Here is a 26,311-nt window from a genome sequence, read left to right as displayed (position 1 = left end):
CTTGTTTTTGTTCGGGGAAACATGAAGTCCGATGCATACCAAAAAGTTCTGGACAATTCTGCGCTACTGACATTGTGGGAACAATTCGGTATTGGACCATATATGTTTCAGCACGACAAAGCTCCATGTCATACAGTAGGTATTATCAACACGTGGTTCGAGGACATGGGTGTGCAAAAACTTGATTGGCTAGCCCAAAGTCCAGATATCAACCCCATTGAACATTGAACACCTTTGGGACGAGTTGGAGCGCCGCTTGAGAGCTAGGCCATGCCATCCAAAAAACACCACTGAGCTGTTCGCCGGTTTGAAGGAGGAATGGGGCAAGATTCCCGTCGACACGTATCACAAATTGGTGAAAAGTCTTCCTCGGAGGGTTGCAGACATCATTGCGGCGAAAGGTGGCCCTACAGGATACTGATGTGGTGCTGCGACCGGATTAATGGCAACATAGTGTACATGTACTACTTTGATAGATTTAAGTAAGGCCTTATATACAGTTGCGCATGAAAACTTGCTTTAAAAACTACAGTATTATGGAATAAAGGGTACTGAATTATCCCTTCTTAAGTCTTATCTCACTAATCGGCGACATATAGTAAAATTTAATAATAAGAAATCTGATGAGCTAGACGTTTTGTCTGGTGTCCCCCAAGGATCAGTATTAGGTCCATTTTTGTTTTTAGTTTATATGAATGACCTACCTAATTGCCTACCGTATAAAACAGCTATCTATGCTGATGACACTACCTTTATTACAAATGATCATAGTATTCTTAACCTTAGTATCAAAAATAAAGAAATGTTAAATGCTTCCTCTTTATGGTTTAAAACAAATACCTTTGTGCTAAATACGACAAAAACAGAAACTCACTTTTTCTACTTAAATAACCCATCATGCACCTTACATAATCAGGATTATGTAAAATTGCTTGGCATATATTTAGATACAAAATTAAACTGGTCAGTTCATACCCAGGAACTATGTAAGAAACTTGCCCATGTCTTATATGTATTGCGGAAATTAAAAAGGTCTGTAAGTGAGGAAATGATGATCTCTGTGTAGTAGTGGGTTTTGTGCTATGGACAGCGCGAGAAAGGAAGAGCATCCCCTCAAGCAGCTTTGCTACACTTAAAACTTGCTTAACATGAGCATATGAGTTTTTGGGCAAGTGTGGAATCTTGTCTAATTCAAGATTTTTGTAAAAATGCCCTCGGGAATTTTTCAGAAACGAAGAGCTCTCTTAGATTGATTTGTTTATACTTAAAACTTGCTCAACATGTTCATTTGTTTAAGTGTAGCACCTGCCTAACCCAAAGAGTTTTGTAATTCGGAAAGTATTAACTCTCCTCAAGCAGATTTACAAAAATTGCATCAGTTTGTCTATAAACTTGTATCCATACCCACTTATACATATTTACTTCAGGTTTAAGTTCAATTGGATTTGCTTATCTAATATTAAAACAATGCAATATGCAGAGCCTACCTCTAGAATTGGTCTGTGTTTGCATGTTCCTTCCCCCTCTGCGTCAGTGTGTGGAATTCCCGAGACGGTAGTATTGATTTTTTTCCTCAGCGCGAGTATTTACAGAAATTCCTGAATATTGCATCAGCCAGTTATGTGAGACTGACTGAGGGGAACAGACGTGTTGATACAGTGCTTCTCATACTTACTGGTTTAAATTCATATTGAACAATATAAAATCTGCTATTTGTTGTAATCCACTCATATTTAGAGTCAAGCTTATATTTGTCCCAGCCTGTTATACATAACAAGGTTATTGCTATTCAAGATATGCATGTTCGTGCAGGTATTTGCGCCGGGTCAGTGTGAATGATTTTCCACTTGTGGGCTATTGGTTTTACATTTGAATCCCAGGAAATTTTATATAAATACCAAAGCCAGAAATATTAAGTGTATACACACCTACACACATACACGCACATACAAATCACAGTGCTGAACCCAACTGATATTTTTTATCCAGTATAAAGTTTTGAATTGAAACCCAGGAAATTGTATATAATAAACAACAACAAAAATGCCGAATCAAAAATATTGTAATCAGTGCAATAAAAATATATTTAGCTCTAATTGGGCCAGACATCAAAAAATTTGTAATCCAGACAAATACAAAACTCCCACAAAAATTTGCCCCAAATGCAATAGAAAATACAACATGGAATATTTCACATATAAACATAAAGATACTTGCTCTGCATTGCCCTCTCAACCATCCACATCTGCTCAGAAAAGAAGGCACGAAGCACCTGTTAATACCAGAGCAGCAAAACAGCTACGCCATGCACCTATCCGTAGCAGTTTTAACGGCCAATTAAAGGATCACCGGTTTGTATCAGAGCCAAGATGTGGCATTGAGAATTTCTTGAACAGTATAAATTCTGATCTGCAGGCAATTCTTAATGCACAAAATGGCTCTTATAAGCTATCCCTCAAATTGTTTGTACAATATAAGAAACCAAACGGCACAAAATTTACACAGCCCCACATAACAGAAACTGTACCTGTATATTCAAATGCAAATTCAGACACAATAATAAGCAGCTTGATAAATCAACTGAACATCAAACACTCTGAATTTGCGGCAAAAGAGTCAGGATGGAGCCTATGCGGTTCATCACACAAGCTCTATGTTAATATTTCTGAATTCAGCCCATTACAAGGATCTACTTATGTGCCTTTGCCTGCTAATATCAAAAACAAAAGAGCCGTGGTCAATATAAAAAACGCCGACCAGAAATGCTTTTTGTGGTGTATATTAGCTGCTTTGTATCCAGTTTCAAGGGATCCTCAGAGAATAACTTATTACAAACAGCATGAGCACGATTTTGACGATGTAATGGAGGGTTTGGAATATCCAATGTCAGTTCAGAATATTGATAAATTTGAAAAAAAGGCCAGACACATCAATGGCAAACAATTATCTATTAATGTATTTATTTGTTCCACTGGCAATTGCCCGATATCACCTCTCAGAATCAGTACAATTGATGATGAATCTGCTATTCCGATTGATCTGCTTTTAATTGAAGGAGATGATACAAACCATTATACTCTGATACATAATCTTGAAGCTTTAGTGAGAACACAACTAGACAAATCTAATAGAATATTCAAGTTGTGCAGAAGATGTTTGACTGTATTTGATGGTCGAAAAATGGTAAATGGTGTTTGTGAAAAAAATGCAGAAATTGCTAAAAACAAGTTAATTGAGCATCTGAAATACTGTGGCAATCATAAACCTGTTCATATGGTGATGCCCAATCCAAGTGAAAATTGCAAATTCAAAAAGTATGAAGCCTTGTTGGAACACCCAGCATTTATTGTCTATGATTTTGAATCGAATCTCAAATCTCTTGCATTCTGTAGCCCAGATCCAGAAGAATCTGCAATTACACCATACCAGCAACATGAACCTTCCAGCTTTTGTTGTATGGTTATACGGTATGGTGTTGTTATTAAAGAATATTCATACAAGGGACCAAATGCCATCAAAGAATTTGCACATAGAATAGAAAATGAGTGCCGTGACATAGCATCTAACATCTTATTAATATCAAAGCCTATGTTGCCTTTAACAGAAGAACAGATTGAAGATTTCAACAATGCAGAAAAATGCCCGGTATGTGATTGTGAATTTTCAGATACAAATATCAAGGTTCATCACCATTCTCATACAGATGGTCGATATAAACAGGCCCTGTGTAATAGCTGCAATATTAAGATCAAGAGACCAAGATTTATCCCCATATTTTGCCACGGAGCATCCAATTATGATTTCCATCATCTGATCAGGTACGAGGGGTTTGAGAAGCAGAATTTAAATATTTTAGCTGAAAATGACGAGAAATATATATCTATTAGCAAGATAATTAAAGTTGATGGTGTTCCTATTCACATAAGATTTCTTGATTCTTACAGATTTTTACCTGCTAGCCTGGCTACACTGGCCTCTCAATTATCTGATGATGACTTGAAAATCACACGTGCCTCGTTTCCAAATCAGGACCTGAAATTAATTAGGCGGAAGGGTGTATATCCATATGACTATGTCACAGATTTTTCTAAATTTGATGAGTGTTCCCTGCCACCACAAGAAGCATTTTACAGCAAAATCAGAGGATCTGGAATCACTGATGAAGATTATCACCATGCCAAATTGATGTGGAAGAGTTTAAAATGCAAGACATTTCGTGATTATCACATGGCTTATTTGAAACTTGACGTCACCCTCTTAGCTGATATATGGCAAGCATTCAGAAAATCTTCCATGCAAAATTATGGACTGGACCCAGTGTATTTTTACAGTGCCCCGGGTCTAGCATGGTCTGCAATGTTTTTCAACACCAAAAAGCAATTGGATCTGATCCACGATCAAGATATGTATCTGTTTATGGAGAAATGTATAAGAGGTGGGATGGTGCAATGTTCCCAGAGATATGCCAGAGCAAATAACAAATACATGCCTGATTATGATCCAGCACGGCCATCAAATTATATACTTTATGTGGATGCAAACAACCTCTATGGTCATGCCATGATGCAAAAACTGCCATATGCAGGGCTTGAATGGGTTGAAGATTTCAATATTGAGGATCTTCAGGATTTTGATGACAGTGAATATGGCCTCTTCTTAGAGACTGAACTGATATTTCCAGATCATTTACACAACAAATTTTCTGATCTGCCCCCAATTCCCGAGGTTCAGTGCTCACCTGGCTCTAAACAGAGGAAGCTCATGATGACCCTGGAGCCGAAACAGGGATATGTCACATATTACAAAAACCTACAGTTCCTGATGAAACATGGTGTTCAAGTGACCAAAGTTGGCAAAGTTTTGAGGTTCAGGCACTCAGAATGGTTGAAACCTTATATTGATACAAATACGGAGCTTCGAACATCTGCAAAGAGCCAATTTGATAAGGGCTTGTTTAAATTGATGGTGAATTCAGTGTATGGCAAAACAATTGAAAATGTCAGGAAACATACCGATGTTAAAATAATTACTGACCCCAGCCTGAGCAAAAAATTGGTTGCAAAGCCCAACTTCAATTACAGAAGAATTTATGATGAGCACATGGCACTTTTCAACATGATGAAAACAAAAATCAAATTTGATAAACCTATTTATGAAGGGGCTGTGATATTGGAATCGTCCAAATTACATATGTTAATATTATATTATGATGTGCTGAAACCTTTTTATGGTGATCGTGTAAAATTATTGTACATGGACACGGATAGTTTTATTCTTGAAATTCAAACAGAAGATGTTTATCAAGATATGTCACAGCCTGAATTGTTTCAATACTTTGATACCAGTGAACATACAAGAATTCAACCCCACAACAAAAAGGTGCCTGGCAAGTTAAAAGATGAGACACTTGGTGATGTTATTGTGGAATTTGCTGGGTTAAGTGCCAAGATGTATAGTTTTAAAACATGTAGTGCTGTTGTCAAAAAGGCCAAGGGCATTGGCAGAGTTACTGTTGAAAAAGAGCTTGTATTTGAAGATTATAAAAATTGCATCAAATCCCAGAATTCAATCAGAACATCAGAAAATAGAATTCAGAGTGAGAATCACTTATTGACTAGCAATATTGTAACAAAAGTGGCCCTGGACCCACATGATGACAAGAGATGTATTTTGTCATGTAACATACATACTCTACCTTGGGGGCATTGTGATTTGAAAAATGGGAAACAATGCCCAATTCCAGAGCATGATTTGAAATAAATAAACATGCCTATGAACTTATTTGGGTTCAAGAAACAAGGTATTATGAACCTGCCCACACCACAACCCTCTTCTGATTTACAATCTGTAATGTCTAAACTGAGTGGCTTGTTAATTATTCATCTGAAGAGCATACTTACAGATAATAATGAAGAAACAGGTAAAAAATTGTACATATTTAACAATAATTTAAATCATTACCAATTACCTGTAGGTGGGCAATTACAATTTATTACAACCCCCGAGGGTGATGTTAAAATTTCAGTAGGGAGAAATATTTATAGAATCAAGCACTCAAACATGATTTCTGGCACTGTATATACTGTTTCTGCTGGTGACTGCTTATATATTGAGGTCCCGGGATCATATGACAAGCTTATACCCTTTTTTATAGAATTAAGAATCAGATACTCTATAATAAATAACCAGTAAAACAAAATGCCTAATGATATATTTGGCCACACAAGACATGAAGATCACAGTGATGAGATTCTGATGCTTGATGTCAGAGTCAAGAAATTAAGAAGTGATTTACAAGCTTTACAAACCACACTCAATGCCAGTCTTCAATTAGAAATTACAAATTTACAATCACAATGCATGGACCCTCTTCTTAAAATTGATTCTGAACTCAAAGTGCTGCTTCAGAAATATACTGATTTGGCCACATTAGATAATTTTCAAAGTTTGGAAGAAGCTGTAGCAGCTCTTCAAGCCAAATTTAAGACCCAGGCCAACAACTCCGAGCAATTGAAACAGCAATTGGAAGAGCAGATAAATAATGTCCAGGCACAGCTCCAAACAATTGTCAAAAGCATAAAATCACAGGAAGATTTTGATATAGTCATTTCCACTCTAAAAGAACAGATTCAGTCACTCCAGATACCTAACCTGGATCCTCTGAACAATGCCATAGCCGAGGTTAAAGAAAAAATTGAGACACTTGAAAATTTTATGAACAACTTGCCATCTTCTGATGCTTTGAATGCAATAACTCGGAGTGTTGCAAATATTAAGCTGCAACTTGAAACATATGAAGATTTTGGAAAAATTCAAAGTACCATAACCCATCTTGAAGGTACCATAGCAGCAGTGCAAAGTGATTTGGCAAATGTACTAGAATCCAGATTGCCTGGGATTGTAGACACACTTGTCAGTGTCCAGCAACAGATCACAAAGCTTGAAAACCTCAACACTGAATCTGAACTATCTCATTTTCATCACTTGATCGATGATATCCAAACAAAGCTTGAAATTTTACAACGATCCACACCCTCTCAGGCAGATATAGCCCTGCTCCAAAATGCTATGCAAAATGTGGCTGATGCATCTGAATTAAATAATGTGAAATTGGCACTTGAATCTTTGCAAAATACAGTATCAAATCTTCCCACATCACAGGAACTTAAAAATATTAAGAGAGCAGTGAATAGGATATTGAAATCAGAAGATATCAAGAATATCCAGACAGAGATCAAACAACTCACTCAGACAGTGGCCACTTTACCAACCAATCAACATATTAATGAACTGCATGCCCTGTTTGAAGATATAAGAAGACAGGTCCATGATCTTACTGCTCAAAATTCAAAATTGGCAGTTGTTGAAAATTTGCAACAAATTGTAGCTAATATCAAGCAACAGCTAGGGACCATGGAATCCAATCAAGCAAATGCTCTGTCTGTTTTTGCCACCCAGCTTCAAGAAATAGTGCAACAATACAAGAGACTTGCTGTGGATATAAAAATCAAGCCAGGCCACGATGATGTTGTTAGGACCATCAATGAGCACCTTGAATCTGTAACAAGCAGATTGCTTACAGCAGAAAAGGAAATAACGGGCATAATCGAGAATCCAAAACATACAGTAATTCTTGAATTGTACAGCATTCCCAACAAAGAATATGATTCTCCATTTACACCAGGCGGCAAAATATATATGCTGTCCCCTGCACAATTTTATTACCAGTTTTTTGTTGGGGGCACATTGAGACCAATCAAGATCAAATATTGGCATCAGCCACAGGCACACCACTACCCTACCTTATCGATAACAAATGCTGAGAACAAAGTGAAAATCACCAGTGTAGAGTTGGAGGATTTTACAGATCCCAATACATTAGAAACCGCCTATACTGAAGATGATGGCTCTCTGGAATTTAAAATACAAATAGGGGACAAATTATATTTAGAAAATCCTGCAGTATCAGCTGCTGAACACCCCATAGTTGCAATATTCTTGTTTTCATATTATGTCTAGACAAATTATTGTTGATGAATTACACAGAAAAGCCAGACATAATTATAAGAGACTGCCAGTAGTCACAAAGGGCATTGATGATTTATGGCAGAGCGACTTGATTGAGTTGTCAAGTGGACAGTTGAAAAACTTAGACAAAATCAACAAGGGCTACAAGTATCTTCTCACTGTCATAGATACATTTTCAAAATTTGCCTGGGCTGTGCCACTCAAATCCAAGACTGGAAAATGTGTTACAGAAGCCCTCAGGACAATCATCAATCATTCAGGAAGATCACCGCGCTATTTGCAAACAGATAATGGCAAAGAATTTTATAATTCAGTGTTTCAACAATTTATTAAAAGCCAGGCAATAAAACATTACTCGAGTTACAGTGATCTCAAGGCCTCTATTGTAGAGAGATTCAACAGAACCTTAAAAAATCTTATGTATAAACAATTCACACTGCAAGGTAATTATAAATGGCTTAATATTCTTCCCGAACTTCTACATAAATACAACAACTCGGTCCATTCCACAATCAACATGAAACCCTCCGAGGTAACTTCATCTGATGAGCAAAAATTGATCAGCACTGTTTATTATCCTAGATATCAGCCAACAACAAGAAGGGCCAAATACAGGGTAGGCGATCAAGTAAGAATCAGCAAATATAAGCACTTATTCAAGAGAGGCTTTACGAGAAACTGGAGCACCGAATTATTTACAGTGGTTCAAGTTAAACCCGGGACCCTTAACACATATATAATAAAAGATCACCGAGGAGAAATTCTCAAAGGCAGGTTCTATGAACAAGAGCTCAGCAAAACTAAACAGCCTGACACATATCTCATAGAAAAAATCATCCGCAGAAAAGGCAACAAGTTACTTGTTAAATGGCTGGGTCATCCGGAAAACAGCTGGATCGATGCAGACAAAGTGATAATATGAGCACCTGGGATGTTATAAAAAGGCTGCCAGAACCTGAACAGCAGAATAAGATAAATGGAGTGCTGCTACCTGATAATATTAGGTGTCTTATTGTTGGGCCATCTGCTTGTGGTAAAACTACACTAATAGTTGATAATTTTTTATTGGCACCCAACTGGTTAGACTGGAAAAACAGGCACTTGTATGTTTTCTCAAAGAGCTTGGAACAATTAAAATATCAGCAGCTGATGAAGCTATATGATGGATTGGATATAGCCACTTTCGAACCAGATGTTAAGCCACTTCACGAATGTCTCGATAATTCTGTTGTTGTGTTTGATGACATTATACTGGAAAATCAAAACAAGGTTAGAAATTTCTTTACACAGGGGCGGCACAAAAACATAGATTGCTTCTACCTGGCACAGACTTTTTCTAAAATACCGAAGCAACTGATCCGAGACAACAGCAATTTTATATGTGTGTTTCATCAAGACCATACCAACCTCAAACACATACACGATGAATATGTAGGTGGGGACTTGAGCTACAATGATTTTTCCAAGTTTTGCAGCAAGTGCTGGAGCCAGGACAGTTATGGGTTTGTCACAATTGATATGACAAGAACACCTAATACTGGCAAATACAGAAATAAAATCAACGATTTTCTAGACGTTGAGACATAAATAAACAACCATGAAACGACCAGTCATTGATGATCTTAAGTTAAGAGATTATCTTATAAAAAGATTTAAGGGATGGAAATCAGAGAACCGTGGAATTTATGAAAAACACAAGCAAACAGAACAGCCTGTCATTGATGCTATTAATAATTTAGGTAAGAATATCAAAACTGTTACAGAGCAGAATCAAGATTTGATCACAGAGCTTGTGCCTGTAGCTGCAAGGAACATATTAGATTATCCATTCACCCCACTTTCCAGTATTCATACACCTAGTCCTGTTGCCCCTAGAAGAATTGAAGCTACTCAGGATCCTATTGAATTGGGTCTTCTTGCTCAAAAATATTTAACCACACCTAAAGACAACAAAGATGAGGTTTTTGGCTTATATGCCGACACAGAGCTTGATGGCAGCATTATTCATAGAATCGGTAATTTCAGAGTAACTTTTATGGGGGATGATATCATTGTTTATTCAGAATCTCGTCTCGGAGAAAAAGGTGCTTTTGTTAAGTACCCCGGCACACCTGGATTGTGGGAACTGATGACTAGGAAGAGACCTGGCAGCTATACAGATCAGGATTATGAACATTACAAAGAAATATTAATAAAATCAGATGCTCTATACCAGAACAATGATCCCACACAAAAAAGAGTCAAGTCGAGCAGTGGGGCAAAATACAACAACTTAATCAAGCCCATATGGTCACAGATCAAGACTGGGAGTGGAATCAAACATTACAACACCCTGCCTAAAGAATTTGTGTGGGTTGATGATGTCAGGAAACTTGTAGATAGGTTATTGGTGATAGCTGGGGAGGAAAATGCAGGGAACCACAATTTTTACAATGAAAAGGTTGGAATTATGGACATGATAAGCACAAAATTGTCTAATTTTATAGTGAATGACACTAAGGGCATTGGATATCTCATAAAAATTATTAATACTCTACCACCTAAATTTTGGAATATTTCTGAGGGTCGGGGGTTGGTTAATGACATTATAAACAAACTGCCATTTGAACTACATATTCCAGGCTATCAGTATTGTGGTCCCGGTACAAAACTGGATCATAGATTAAACAGAGGGGATCCTGGTGTTAATCCTTTAGATGCTGCTTGCAGAGACCATGACATAGCATACAACACACATTCTGATCTTGACAAGAGACATGTTGCAGACAAGAAATTAGAAGAGGCTGCATTTGGTAGATTTGTAAGCAAAGATGCTTCTTTGAGTGAAAAAATAGCAGCATTGGGAACCACCATAGCTATGAGCACCAAACAAAAACTGGAGTGGGGGTTGTGAATATATATATATAATAAACCTACAATGAAGGCAAAGGGTGTTATGTATCAAATACCTTATGCAGGTCTCAAATCTCTTAAAACTATTGACAGCCTTTTGACCAAAAAGCAGCGCAAGAAAAAAAACTCTTGTCTTGCAAAGGGACATGGTATGAAATTGTTGCTTAGTACCCCCCAATTAAAAAAATTACAGCAATCTAGAAGAAAATCACATGTGGGGGGATTCATATTCACCATCCCGGCCATCTTAGCAGCACTCGGGGCTGTTGGGAGCTTGGCTGGGGGATCAGCTGCCATAGCAAAAACAGTAATAGATGCCAAGAAGAATAGGGCAGAATTAGATGAGCAGAAGCGCCATAACCTGGCCATGGAGAAAAAAGGCAAAGGTCTTAAGAGAGCCATGAATAAGTTTAAAAAAAACAAGAGCCGCTTACAAACCAAGATATTGAAGCTTTGATCAAGCCACTGGGCATCAAAAATTTTAGGGGTGTGTACATGTCTGATTCTTTACCAGAGCAACCACTCAACAAAGAGTGTGGCATTGTTAATTTGGATGAGTACAAAAATCAGGGCACTCACTGGATTTGTTATCTTAAATATTTAAAAAATGAGGCATTTGTGTTTGATTCATTTGGAGGTATTCCGCCTGAAAATTTAGTAAAATATTTAAAATCAGCTAATATTTATTACAATAATGCCCGTGTTCAAAACTTCAAAGATGTTAATTGTGGACATTTGTGTTTATCTGTTCTCAGATATATGTCTCAAATAAATAAACCATCAATTGAAAATTTTCAAAAGGCCTTGTGGTATTTAAAACATCATGGGGGTATTCCATCTCACCAGCCAAAATTCAATATTGAAACTCAAATTACATGATGACATAGTGTATCCCAAAACAATAGCTCTCAGAGCATTTTACGGCATGTACCTGATCCCCAATATTACGCACCACAACAACACAATTGCAGTAGGGGATCAAAAAATTGTCATCACTCCAGGGCAATATAATCTGTCCACTCTAAATGCTCAATTACCCAGAGGTGTAGTGTTAAGTCAAAATTCTGTCACTCACAGAGTAGAGATTGTATCTGCTACAGAAACAGTGGATCTGGGTACTATAGGAGAGCTGTTAGGCTTTGAGAACAACACAAAACTTGAACCGGCCATCAAACACACTGCTATGAATATACCCAAATTCTTAGCCATAGAGACTCTGAATATTCACTGTAATGTGGCTGAGGGTATGATCACCAAATCAAATGGCATAGGCACTCACAAACAAACTGGCATCATTGCAACATTCAAACCTAATTCCGAATTCATGGAGCCCATCATCTACAATCCATCCCCAACATTATATTTTCCTGTGTGCCATAATAGAATAGATTATATTGAATTGATGGTCACTAATGAAAAAGAAGAATTAGTTGATTTTGCTGGAGCCACAACAACTGCTATCATAGAGATTAACATTTAAATAAAAATACATACAATGGAAAATATTGAGAGTTATGAGCTACAATCATTCCCTCCAAACAGGAGGACATTTGCAAATTTAAATCAACCCAACACAGAAATCGAGGTTGATCTTGATGTTGGGGATGGCTTTATACACCCCCACAGAGCAGATCTATACATCAAATTTGATGTTGTAAAGCTCGATGGAACAGATTATCCGGCAAATTCAAACATAAGATTGGTGGACAATTTTGTGCCGCATCTATTCTCTGAAATTGAGATCAGAAAGCATGGCGTTGTTATAAACAGAGTGGATTATCCAGGCATTACCTCCACAGCTTTGGCTACATTAAAATTATCCAAAACCGAGGCTTCATACTACAAAATAGGCGGATTTGAAGCTGGTGATAAGATATTAACCAAAAACCACACAGTGCTGTTCCCCATGCGCCTATTGCCAGGATTCTTCTCGGATTACAAAGAAATTATGTGGAAGGGGGGGCTAAGAATTACATTTAGAAGAGCTGCAAATGATAATAATGCTTTGATGAGGTACAGTGCGATAAACCCTACAGGAGAAGCTCTGCCCAATACCTTACCTGATGAGGGCAAGTGCATTATTCAGACTATGGAGTTAAGAATCCCTGTTGTTGAGTATGAAGCCAGTTACGCTCTTAAATACAAAGCAGATATCCTAAAAAATCCACAGGTTCCTCTGCAATTTTACACATATCAATGCGTACAGAAGCCCGCATCTGGTACCTATTATGAGTTTGATGCTACAAATTCATTCTCCAGTATTCAATTTGACATGCCTGATTTTGTAGTGGTACTGTTTCAGACTGGGAGACACAACAATCAGGAAAAAAATTCAAGTAGATTTGATAGCTGCAACATCAAGAACATATATCTTAAAAATGGCAGAAATGAGGTATTTCCTAGAGAAAATTACAATTTAGACATTTCCAAGAATGATTTTCTCAAATTATATGAGGCTTTTTCGGCTTTCAAAAGGGTCACTACTGGCAGTACTGATATGTATTACTCACCAGATGAATTCAAAACACGGAGACCCATGTTTGTAATCAACACTTCAAAAAGGAAACAGGTTGTGGTTAATGACAGGACAAACATTAAAATTATCTGTGAATTCCACGAGGCATTACCCGATGACACCATTTGTAGTGTCATTCTCATAGGTGAAAAATCATATGTTTATGATGTAAGAAATGAGAGAGTCACAGAGCAATTCTAGAAGAATTACATTGTCTTAATATTAGATAAACAAATTAAGCCTGGTATCCAATTGAACTTAAACCAGAAATAAATATGTGTGTATGTGTGTGTATGTGTGTGTGTGTATATGTGTGTGGATGGCCAGTTTTAAGTGTGGCCACAAGAGGGGCATATTTTTAACAAATTTATGGATAACAATCTCACAGAAGTGCCTTTTGTAAGTATAAACAAATCAATCTGAGAGGGTCATACTTTCTGAGGAAATTCCCGAGGGCATTTTCACAAAAATCTTAGATTAGACAAGATTCCACACTTGAACAAAAAGCTCATATGCTCATGTTAAGCTTGTTTTAAGTATAGCAAATCTGCTTGAGGAGGGGTTCATACTTTCTCGGGTTTATAGTACCGTAAATACAACTACTCTGTGTACTACGCTCTTTTCCATTCACACTTACTGTATGGAAATTTACTATGGGGAAACTCTACAGGTGCAAAGGAAGTCTCCAAATGGCGAAAGAAGGCTATATGTTGTATAAAAGGAGTACAGGATATGGAGTCATGTAGGGAATTCTTTAAGGAATACCGTATTATGACAGTGCCCTCTATAAATATTTATCATAGCGTATCAATCCCTAAGATTATATGTTTATTTTATAAAGTCTCTCTGAATGCTTCACGTTGACCAGGGCATTCACTTGTTTTTATCAGTTGTCTCAGCCTCTGAGGCACGTAATCAATGCACAGTGTTGTGCCATGCAAACCTCCTGAGCATTCAGAAAACAGGTAATTTCTTCTGGTTATAGAGTCAGCGGTTTGCATGGTGGCAATTAAAAAACACGATTCGGCATAGAGGAAGAGCTCGATGGCTAGTGATATAGAGGTGAGACAAGCTGAGAAGGGACTGACTTTTGGACTGGAGTTGAGAAGGGAGAAGTGGCTAGAAGCAGACGACGCTCTGGTTGACAAGTTGGGAAGCCAACAGAGGACTTCGTATTTGCTATTCATCCTAATTCATCAGATAGACAGGTAATTATCCTAACACCCAGCCATGATTCAGGTTCAACGGTTCACAAAACCCAACGAGTGACCATTGTCTTTTCTGCAGTTTAGTTCCTTAGTGTGATTTTGTACCACACTGGTTCAGATCCCATCATTCTTTAGAATGACACGATAGTTTAATGTACATAAAGGAAAACCTCCCCACTTTTAGGTTGCGATCTAATGTACATGACTATAATACAAGGCACAATCTGAATATAGAAATGCCATACGTCAGACTATGCAAGACTCAACAAAATTTTAAACATAATGGAATGAGATTATTCAATTTGCTTCCAGCTTCTATATATAATTTAGAAAACAAGCAGTGTGCTAAACACATTAATAATATATTAGTACGATATTGTATATATAGTGTCACGGAATTTAAAGAACACTTCCGTCAGGGCCTGCAAAATGTAAATGTCTACTCATAATGCATCACAGAGTTGTAAAATGGGTTTTTGTACATGGCTTGTCTTGTAATCAAAATAGAGTACTATTTTCCAATTGCTTTCGCTGTAATAAAACCTGTAGTTTAATTTGCAAACTGTATTGTTGAATGTGTAATACAGTCAACTCTCGATTCAACGACCTTTCACAGTTCCCGGGAAAAGGGTCGTTATTTCGAAGGGGTCGTTATTAGAATTTGCACCAATTTTCAGCTTAAAGGGAGCTCAAACGGACACAAAGATGCCTAGGAGATGGTAACAACATTTATCCTGGTAGTTATACAACCTGTTATGCACAGGATGCATATTGTGAGAAGGAAAATAGAACATGAAAAAGTTTTCACAAACGAGAATTTAAAATAATGTTACTTTGTTTCAATTGTGCACAGTCGTTGAGTTTCCAGGAAATTCTTACAATTTTAGTTCATGAGAAACCCGTTTGCACCGAGACCAATGGAAAGAAAATAATCTCTCGCTTATTGCAAGCGAAACTCGAAGAATTTTGACACCAGTCAGACTGGTGCCAGCAAAAGTCTTGAGATAATCGGGCAGAATGAATGTTGGATTTTATAGGGGTTTACTGGAGCATTGTCTGTTGCAAGATTAACTGGTAAGATTAGATCTCTCGGGAGAAACAACAAAACCTCTCTAGGTACCAGACAAATAAAAAATAAAGACAGGGCTGTAATTTTCGTTCTGGTTCGGCTGTGTAAAATACATCGTAAAAAAAGTCACTTTTCTTTGCTTCAACCAACTTCATTCACCCTCCTTCCCAATTAAAGAAAGCAGTCCAAACTCCTTCCTTGACTTGCATTGTAATCCAGCGTGAAAAAGGAAACGCGCAACTTGCGATCTGTTTTCCCCCAATGCGTATTCTACAACACGTCATTAAACAGCGTGGCAGTCGATAATCATCATTCGTTTTTGGAATTAAATTTCACTTTAAACTGTATATTTAGTCCTGATTAGCCCATCAGCATAAAATGAACTGAAAAGAAGCTTTATGAAACTGCGCATTTTCACATATCAAAATGGTAGATCGTTATTTACTCTCACATTAATCGACGATTTAATGTTGGATGTAGGAGTATTCTCGATGTCAAACACCCACCCCTCCAAACGTTTTCCCCTTGAATAATGTCTTTTTAATCGGTCTCAACGACCATTCCTACATTGAACACTCTTTTTTTTTCCTCCACATGAATGGTTCTGAAGAAAGCGGATGCAAATTAAATTTACAGATTTGCTTATCAGAAGGGGCAGAACATGAAGTTATTTTAACTCTTGTTTTCCTTTCTGGAGATCCAATTTCGTTATCGTCAAATCAAAACAGCTTTGCGTTTGTCAAACAATAACTTTTTCCTTCGCGCTGGATGAGTCATCACTGTTATCGGCAAGCAAGAGCTTTGCAGACGCTAGACAAAACACTGGCGCCAGCTGCATCATAAAAACAAGGAGACCGGCTGGAAGTTCGAGCAACAGGTGGCGGAAGAGAAAAGTCCCAGCATTTTAAAGATAACGCAACTGTGGAAGGCGGAACTTTTAACAGCAGTGTAAAGAAGAAAGAAATGACCCTTGCTTTACGTTTTACCATGCAACAGACAATAATACGGGCAATATTTCCTATGCAGACATCAGCATTAAATAATAATAATAATAATAATAAATAAATAAAAAAAACTGAAATCTGCAATTATCAACATTGCCGTGCACACCAGTGGCAGAGAATGAGCTGGGGAAAGGGTAGAGGGTCACTTTTTTTTTTTACTTGTTCTATGGTTTTTGTTCGTTTTCAAGAATATATCCAGAACTGGTTGCCCCATTTTAGATGTCAAAGGAAAGGAAGAGGGGTGGTTCCTTTTCCACCCTCGCCTGTAATCAGCCCGCATCAACAAGAAAATCGTGGCTGAAACAATCTGCATCACCCCTCCCCCACCCCCCCCGCCCCCGTTTGCTGACAGGAAAAGAGGGAGAAGTCAGTCAGCCAACGGAACACTTTTTTGGCAGATATTACGACATCGACACAATTAGGAAAACGTATTAAGTGGGAAACGGGAGTTATGATGCACGTAAGATCGAAGTAAACTTTTGTGGAAACCTGGATGACAACGCATTAAGCGGGTTGACGATCTTTAGTTCACCTTTGTGGTTTTGATTATCTCTAACAGTTTCGTTTTTTTATGAAGTGTTGCAGGGAACAAAGAACATGTTTTGAATGAAAGCGGTTACCGGAAGTTGTCAGCTACAAGGCCGAGAGTTGATCACTCGCGGGAACCTGATGAACTCTAGGTCAGAGCTGGACAGATGGGCCAGACTTCCAGGCGCCACGCATCTGTATTTTCGAACATTCCTGCGATCTTATCTCTCAAGGTGGTGTATTTATCGATGAAAGAGCTTGACCTGTCATACACATTGGCAAAGACTGCAAGTCCAGCAGTCATTTCGGGCTGCTCCCACCCTCCCCCGCGAGTTTTCAGCAGCTCTTAGGACAAGGAAACAAGTCAAGTTGATTTAAAATAACATCCAAGCACATTCGATCTTCTCTTCTCATGTATCCAAGAGCAAGCGTGGCTAAACAAGCCTGGTGCGTTGGGTAGCGGCAGTCGAGTGCAGGGTAACATTGGTGCACTTGAGGGAGGGGAGGGCATAGGGCAAGTGCTATTGGATATCACTCAAGCATGGTGTGGTGGTGTCTATTTTTAGTTCAGACCTAATTGTGAGCGGTAGAGCGCTCGTAAAGGGAATGAGTGGAGGAAAAAACAACGCATTTTTCGGCCGATTTCCTTCAATTTTTCAACTTTTTTTTCCCAAATTTTTCTAATTTTTTCTAAATTTTTCACGGTTCCTGGGAAAAGGGTGGTTACTTCGAGAGGGTCGTTATACCCAGGGTCGTAGAATCGAGAGTTGACTGTATTATAATATGTATTTTTAATTTTCTTTTCTTTTGTAATTTTTTATATTAACATTTATATACTTATTATGACGAAGTCTATTGCAATCATGTTGTCTAATGACTAATAAAGTATTCTATTCTATTCTATTCTATTCTAAACAGAAAACAGTTGAATGGAAAATGTTCGGTATTTAACACAAGAAGAGAAATTATATAGTTACTGTATATCATGAATATGTTGGAAAATGTTTGAAAAAATGGATATTATGTGTAAAAATAACTAACTGTGCTAAAAAGAATATGATACAATGAAAATAAACAAAGATTATATGTAAAAATAATTAACTGTGTTAAAAAGAATATGACACAATGACAATGAAAATAAACAAAGATAAAATCCAGCAAACCTACTTCTGTTTCCATTCCATTCTCCACAGTTTTTAGTGAAAAATTCACAGTGGTGTCATTGTAGCCCAAATACAAAATGAGTGTTAAAACTTTGAACTTCAATGACAAAGATAACACCCGAACTGCAGGTGAATCCTCATAGCCTCCATCCAGCACTGTTGCTTTCTCCAAGAAGTTAGTTAAGTTCCAATACACTGCAAAGCTGCCTACGGGCAAAACAGAATGAACATGTAGGTTACTGATAATTTATTCTTATAACTAACCTGTGATTGAATTCATATTTCTGCAGATTTTTTTACCATTGTGCTACATAGAATATCAACCAACATTTCCGTAACATATTTTAATGTTCCATTTCATTTCCTGAAGGAGGCACTAGCTGTGTGGAAAAATAATTGTGGAATTGTTTTTCTTTCTTGTAGATGAAAATATTTATACAAGGTAACTAAAAAAGTTCTTGCCGTTCTAGAGCAGTGATAAACAAAGAGCAATACAGTGGATGGTACGTACTGTTAGGTTTCGAAGTAATCTCCCACGGAGGTGGTTGTCGAGGGAATGAAACAGGTGGTAATCTGTTGGTGCAAGGTCCAGTGAATATGGTGGATGGCACAGTGTCTTCCAACCAAGTTGCTGAAGGGTATCCTGGGTCCTCTTTCCCACATGTGACTTGGCATTGTTGTGCAGGAACAGCACACCCTTGCGATTCACCAATGCCGGCTCCTTCTGCCGCAATGCACAGTGCACCCTTTGCCACTCTCAGCAGTGATGGTCTGACCAGGTGGAAGGTGCTCGTAATGCACCACTTGCCGACAATTCCACCATACAGAGAGCATAAGCTTTCGTGGGTGCAGAGGTGGTCTTGAGGTGTGAGGAACAGGGTCACGTGGCAACAACCAATGTCTGGCACGCTTGGGAGTGTCATAGAGGACCCACTTTTCGTCACCAGTGAGTAAGCGATCAAATATGGGTGTGTTCAGGTGCCGAGTGAGCAAGGACAAACAGGCTGTTACTCGTTGTTCCTTGATGGCTGCCGACAATGTGTGAAGTACCCACTTCCTTAACTTGTATGACTTCCCTATCCCATGCAGGTGCAGTCTGACTGTTTCAGTGGAAACATGGACCCTTTCTGCAAGTTCATCACACGTTAGACCGCTGTCCTCCTCGATGGCTGCTTTCAGGGCCTCGTCATCCAACACATCTGGTCGTCCACTGCGAGGTTCATCCAAAAGGCTCACATCTCCCGAACGGAATTTCTGGAACCAATGCCTGGCAGTGCATTTGTTCATGGCATTCTCCCCAAATGCCTGGCAAATGCGGCAGCTGACAGGCCCACTTTAAAGTCATACACCAAACACACGTGGACAAGCTGCTTCGATACCTCCATTTCTCTTCGATACTGAACGAGCTATGACTGCTGTGTGTGCGCAACGTGCCTGTATTACTGACAGTCGATGGTCAGACTAACTCCCGATCGCTTGGCAGGCACGTGCGTCATTTCGTTTCCTCGCTGTGAGCGCATGATTAATGGGACGTCAAAAACGGCAAGAACTTTTTTGGTTACCTTGTACGTACGTGTGTGCCCCCCCCCCCAACACACACACCCACCCCCTTAATTGTTCCCAAACATTGATTATTACATGTTAAACACATTTGTTGGGCATAGTAAGTCACAAAGTAATGTGATGTGAACTTGTTACTATATGTAATTTTTACTATTTGTTGTGAAATTCACCACTTTCTATGTGTAGTTAAATATACTCCAAAAATAAAATTTGCGGTGAAGGGACAAAATATCAAATATTTCTCGAATTTTCAGTTAAATATTGATACAGCACAAAACATTTGTGACAATGATCCCTTTGTGCATGTGTGTGTGTGTGATTAATTTAGGAATTCTATTATCAAAGATCTGTAGTGAGTATCAAAAACTAAGATCTGAAGTGAGTATCAAAAACTAAAAACAGGTATCGATTGAAAGTTTCTTTCTTTTTAATGCTGAGTAATGCATGTTTCTTGAAACAAAATATTCTGGGGAAATTAATGCCAAAAAATTCAGGTCTTTACGTATGGTTCTTTAGTTGTTATTAATAACTAGCCTGAAGAGAGGAATTACTGAATTGACAAGACTAAAATATTAAGCAGTGTTATGCAATTAGCTAAACACTCACTCAGTAACACTGTATCTAAAGATATCTATTTGGCGGTTACATGGAAGAGGTACTTACTTCACTCTAATAAACTTACGGTTCATTTTTCCGCACACTTTTTCCTTGTGATCGATTTTGCCACCTGCCGGATAGCTTCGTCAGGCATGTACTCACCTTACAAAGCCACCAGACAGGTGGTGAAATAGATCTAGAGCAAAAAATGCACGGAAAAATGAATCATAAGTTTATTAGAGAGAACTCACTCTGTCGTAACAGAAATTACCATTTGTAATTAAGAAAAACTAAATATGCTGACCAAGGCAGTAATTTATTTTATTAAAAACATAAACTAAACGTAACGTTTCAACCTTCTAGCAAGGTCTTCTTCAGACTCTGTATCAAGTACAAAAGTTACTAAATGTTACGTTTAGTTTATGTTTTTAATAAAATAAATTACTGCCTTGGTCAGCATATTTAGTTTTTCATAATCATGGAAACAAGGCTTAATGGTGTTATAATTTGTAATTAAGTAACAGAAACGTAACAGTAGTTTGATGTTCCAGAATTTTTACACAAAGCACATACCTTTGGGAAGAGCATACTGCTGTTTGTGTGGAAGAAATTGAAAGGAATGTAGAAGATGGTATTGGGCTGTCCCACAATCTCCAGCATCAAACCCACATTCTATGGTATTACAATTCTGCAAATAAACATGTAATGGAGTTATTTATACAGTTTTTGTACTGTACATAATACATTTTCTGACAAACTCCCCATGCAAACCACACAACAACGATAAAAATTAGCTCAAAGTTTGTTTATGTCTAGCAATAACAGTTTTATGGTGCCCACCACGAGTTACTTTCTTTATTACAAATAACTAGTTGGCGCAAAAGTAACCTACATGCAGGGCTTCTCAAATCATACACAAGGAATTTTAGAGAAAAATGGAGACTCACAAAGGAATTGAACCTGGGTATTTGGCATTCAATGCTAATGGCCTACCACTGAGTACCAACGCAACCTCCAGCTTCATCCTAGATTTCTTTACAAAAAAATCAGTGTAGCTCAAAACTGAAGACATAGTCTTTAAGTTCCAGTTCAACTACAGCATATTAATTGACTTGAGTTTTACCTGACAATCACAGATATGCATATTAGATGATCAATGGCATGGTATGTAACCGTGCTATTGAGGAGACCTGTGTGTTTTTGTTTTGTTGCATATTTTGTAAAACAAAAGCAGAAAAATATGGAGGAGGAGGATAGTAGTTCGTTGGATTATGTTCAATAAGAAGAGGAGAGTGACTGTAGTGAGTCTGAATATTCAGGCCGTGTCCAAAAGGTGCAAGACTGTACTTGAAGCGAGCATCCTCCGAGTATGGTCTTGGAGTGCAGTCTTCAAGTCATGCACTGGAAGTACAAATCTTTCAAATTGCACTTCGATTGCAGCGCCAAAAACGATCAGTAGAAAAAACTGAGTACTCGTTGTCTTCCTCGCGTTTTAAACACTTATTTTTTACCATAGAAATCACATAGAATTTTCAAATGTTCGTACACATACATTTCCACACATTAGAAGAACTATAACCAACAACTTGCTGACCCATAACGTATATCTACCTGTGTTGCTGGCTTTCTACCTCCGTGATTTTAAACAAATGAACAACGAGTGCGGAAACCACTTGACCTAGTCACCAACCATCTGCACTGCGAGCTGTGCACTTGCGTACTTCTGTTCTTGGCACTTTTGAACTGTACTAGGTGACGTCACTTCCGCCAACATCATACTTCAAGTCTGTACTTTGTACCTTTCGGACAGAGCCTCAGATATATCCGATGTGGAAGACTAGGCAAAGTCTGTCAAAGATTGGACATACGTGAACAATCCTTTCAGTGATGCACGTGAGAATTCATGTTATAAGTTTGAAAATGACTATGATTATCATCCTGCCATTGTTGCTGAAGAACTGTCAACAACCTGGCAAGTGTTTTGAAGCATTTTTTTCGCATGTTGTAAAATATTCGTGTGGATGGACTAACAAGAGAGCCGACATGGAGTATGCTAAATCGGATCATCCGATACCGACAGTTTATTGTCTCAAGTAGTCATGGGATTCTGCTCTCTATCTACAGTCTGGGATTCAAGAGGTTAATGTTCAATCTGTTGATTTTCTAAGGATGAGACAGATTAATCGGTACACTATCGGTATCAGCCGATATAGGCATATCGGTGTATCGGTAAAATTACTGATATTTTACTGATCTCATACCTTCAAATTTAATGTAATAATGTGACATTTTGTTATAATTTTTATGGATATAAACATATCTCTATTCCATACATTTTTTAAAAAAAAATTCTAAATATGCAGCTTCTTTTCCATTGCAAAAGTTTGATTTATCTGTTAACATACATTTATTAAGATCAGTGAATCAATTGGAATTTTATATCGGATTGGTAGAATATCGGTTATTGGTAAATTTTATATCGGTACCTGCCAAAATTTCATTTCAGCCCATCCCTATAATTTTCCCTTTCTTACCGAGTCACAATACTTATCGGCCAACCAGTCATTGGCGCAATGTGGGGAGCAACTGGACTTGTCCATGTCCCCCGGCCAATGCTCAAAGCTATCCTCAGTGTCCAGGGCTGACAGGCCTCCCTTCCTGCAATCGCCTCCGTCCCACATGCAGTCAGAGTTGTTGCACGCTTTGTCGCAGTAGCCGTCTGCTATCCAGGAGGAGGGGCAGTCCTCATGGCATTCAGGAACAGGCCATGACAGATACACCTGTAAAACAACAACCAATTCAAAATTTCTGCAGATCACACATGTACCGTAAGGGACATTTTGGTAGTAATGGATAACATTAATATTTATAAGAAATAGCCTTTATCTCTTTCTGTGTCAATTTTGTTTTTTAAACTATAACAGGTGATAAAGATAGCAGAGAGGACAATAATACAAATTATCATGAATTTTAACACTGTTAAAAATTATTTTTTCTCTAGATTCAATAACCTGGCATAATATTATGCTGTCCATAGGAAAAGTAAATCTTGTGCATAACAATATTTCGAATGGAACAGTGTTTCAGAAAGTGAAAATTGTCAACTGTAATATGTTTTTGATAAGGGTTTGTTTTAAGAGTGGCCCGCAAGGCCGAAACACACCTGCACAATAAAGGTGACTTTATTATTATTAGAAATATTATTATTATCTGTTATACCTTTGCAAAACCCTCTGGGAAACCTGATTTTACACTTTCCCACATTATTCATTCAAACAGCAGAACGTTACAAAATTTTCTGCATACTAAGTTTTTTCTCTTTTTTTTTACAGTACCCTGAAAAACATAAAATGAAGGTTTCACTGTATTTGTTTCTTGCAGTTCAGAAAAAACATGCATATTAAAACTGCAGGAACGAATGTATAAATGCATACCTTCTGACCTCGTTCATGTGAGTAGAAATCATCTGGCCAGATTTCCTTTCCAAATAGAACATCATCATTCAGGTACAAGAATTTTTGGGACAATCCTGGAATCCTAGAAGAAGAAAAAACAGGTTCAAGAAAATTTCAACTTCTTCTGAAGAATGTAATTTTTATTGAAACCTAAATGCAATAAAACACACTGTGAAATTCCACAATTATGCATTTGAATGGAGTAAGAGCAAGGAAACAATAAAATGCACTAGTTTTCACTGAATGAATCTAAGGTGAACAATCAACCATCTTACATTACCAATATTTTTTTTATGGGGAGGGAGGGGTGAAGGAAAATATAGCTGGTCATGAACAGGCATAAAATTGCATACAGAACAAAGAATATACTTTGGTTAACAGTACCCTAGTAGATTCTTTCTAATTAATACACATATCAATAAAAAAAATAAAGAGTAATACATATTGACATTATGCCAGCAGGTAAAGGTAAAGTTCCCCATTCATACAGCACTGTGCATGAAGGCACATTTAGGGGATGTAGGGGTAGGGCCTCACACATTGTTGATCTTGGTTATTTTGGAGGTGATGTGATCAGCACCACTCTCCGGCCACCTTTACTCCCCAGAGTTGCGCCCAAGTACCAATTGATTTGAGGCTGGGTGTCAGAGCAACTTTATCTGGGTCAAAGCTGGAAAAATTCCGACCTTAGATCAGCCACCCTGGGAATCGAATCCAGGTCTCCCACATAGGAGTCACACATCCTACTGGCTAGACCCCCATAGCTCCTGATGCCAGCAGAAGCAATGTAAATACTGCAGTTATTAGGAATAGGTAAGTCATAAAACAAATGGCAGAATATGCCAAGAACTCTATTTGAGGAACATTTATAGTTCAAATTTTATTATTATTGACAACTTAATTCCTCCTATGCATGATGATTACCACATTCTTGTACACTTGAATAGTTGTTATTTTTTTATCCAATACATATACACCCGATACAGTTTCCATAACCACTGAATATTATTTTCAACAGTGTTAACCAAAAGGAGACAGAAAATCAACGTAATATAATGAAAATACAAATCCAAGAAGCAGGATGGTGCATGCATACCTGTGGAGATGGCTTTCAATGGCTGGGCTGCTGAATGTCGGTAGGTGGGAAGTGTTTGGAAAAATCTCTTCATGTGTGACCAGAGTCAGCCTAGGATTGTCCAAATTCAGCCAGTATGGTATTTGTCCATTGGTCACAAGATAAATATGTCGAACCCAAGGTGCATACTTTTCGACTGATCTAAGAGAATACCGTAGTTCCTGAAGAGAAAAGAATAAAGAGAGCATGAACTTCGAATGCCGATGGCAACAGAATTAAGACCTCCAGAAACACACATGCAAATTAATATATACACATATGTTTTTGACATTTTCACTGCATTTCATTGTGTTTTGAAATATGAATAAAAGAGTTCTAAGGAGTTTTGAGGTGCAGGCCCAATTCCACACAATTAATTTGCGCAACTCAAGTATACATTTACTAAGCAGCACAATATATAAATAAATACAAAACAACTAATCACATTACAAAATAACAAGCATTTTTAAAGTTTTTAACTGACACCATAGCAATAGTCATACAAAAAGAGTAATTCAATTTTGCTGAATTAAATATAAGAGAGAAGTAAACAAGGAACACAACTAAAAATACACATGTACACAATTGAACTTTTTTTGTAGCTATTGCCCAAATGAATGCATTTATTACATGAATCGTATAAAAAAAAACAATATACATAAACATTTGTTCACTTCAATAAAACTCAAGCTTAGCCAAACCCGACAATAAATCCTATACTAGTGTATGTTGCTTTCCTATAAATTAGAATATTTTACGTTTTAGTGTATAATTTATTTCCTATTTGTTTTCAGAAAATGAAATAATTTTATTTTTTCACATAGGCCATATTTTTTTCTTCCATTGTTCAAGGTTGAAATAAAAAATATAAACCAAAGAAAGAAAGAGATCTACTCACCTCTTTGTCTTCAAATCTTCGTGATGAAAAATCTTCGAAATTTCTTATTGCAGGTAATTGAAGAATCAAGTGTGCATTGTTAACAGTAGCATCCTTTCCATCAATTGTGAGATTCTGAGATGCCTGCATAGACAAAATAAAAACAAATAAATTCCATTACTGAAGTTATACATAAAATAAGCTCTAACAAAACATGACTAAATGTTACATAGTACAAAAAAAAAGAAACATATATGCACATGTCAAAATTACACTGATGGTAAGGCCACCAATTCCA

The 26,311-nt window shown here is 37.6% G+C and overlaps 1 protein-coding gene across 1 annotated transcript in view; it reads right to left on the bottom strand.

Annotated features, from left to right (window-relative positions):
• The window catches only part of Gnptab (N-acetylglucosamine-1-phosphate transferase subunits alpha and beta), an 89,082-nt gene that overhangs the window by 41,875 nt on the left and 20,896 nt on the right, over nt 1-26,311 (bottom strand). The window contains exons 6-11 of the mRNA XM_083121296.1: nt 26,035-26,157; nt 25,119-25,318; nt 24,002-24,104; nt 23,102-23,347; nt 21,141-21,255; nt 18,412-18,614 (exon numbers count right to left, since the gene is read on the bottom strand). Coding sequence (XP_082977422.1) covers nt 18,412-18,614; nt 21,141-21,255; nt 23,102-23,347; nt 24,002-24,104; nt 25,119-25,318; nt 26,035-26,157 — 990 coding nt within the window. The remainder of the gene's footprint in view (nt 1-18,411; nt 18,615-21,140; nt 21,256-23,101; nt 23,348-24,001; nt 24,105-25,118; nt 25,319-26,034; nt 26,158-26,311) is intronic.

The sequence above is a fragment of the Lepisma saccharinum genome, chromosome 4 (assembly GCF_977018435.1).
Source record: "Lepisma saccharinum chromosome 4, izLepSacc3.1, whole genome shotgun sequence".
NCBI lineage: Eukaryota > Metazoa > Arthropoda > Insecta > Zygentoma > Lepismatidae > Lepisma > Lepisma saccharinum.
This window is presented reverse-complemented; position numbering and strand designations above follow the sequence as displayed.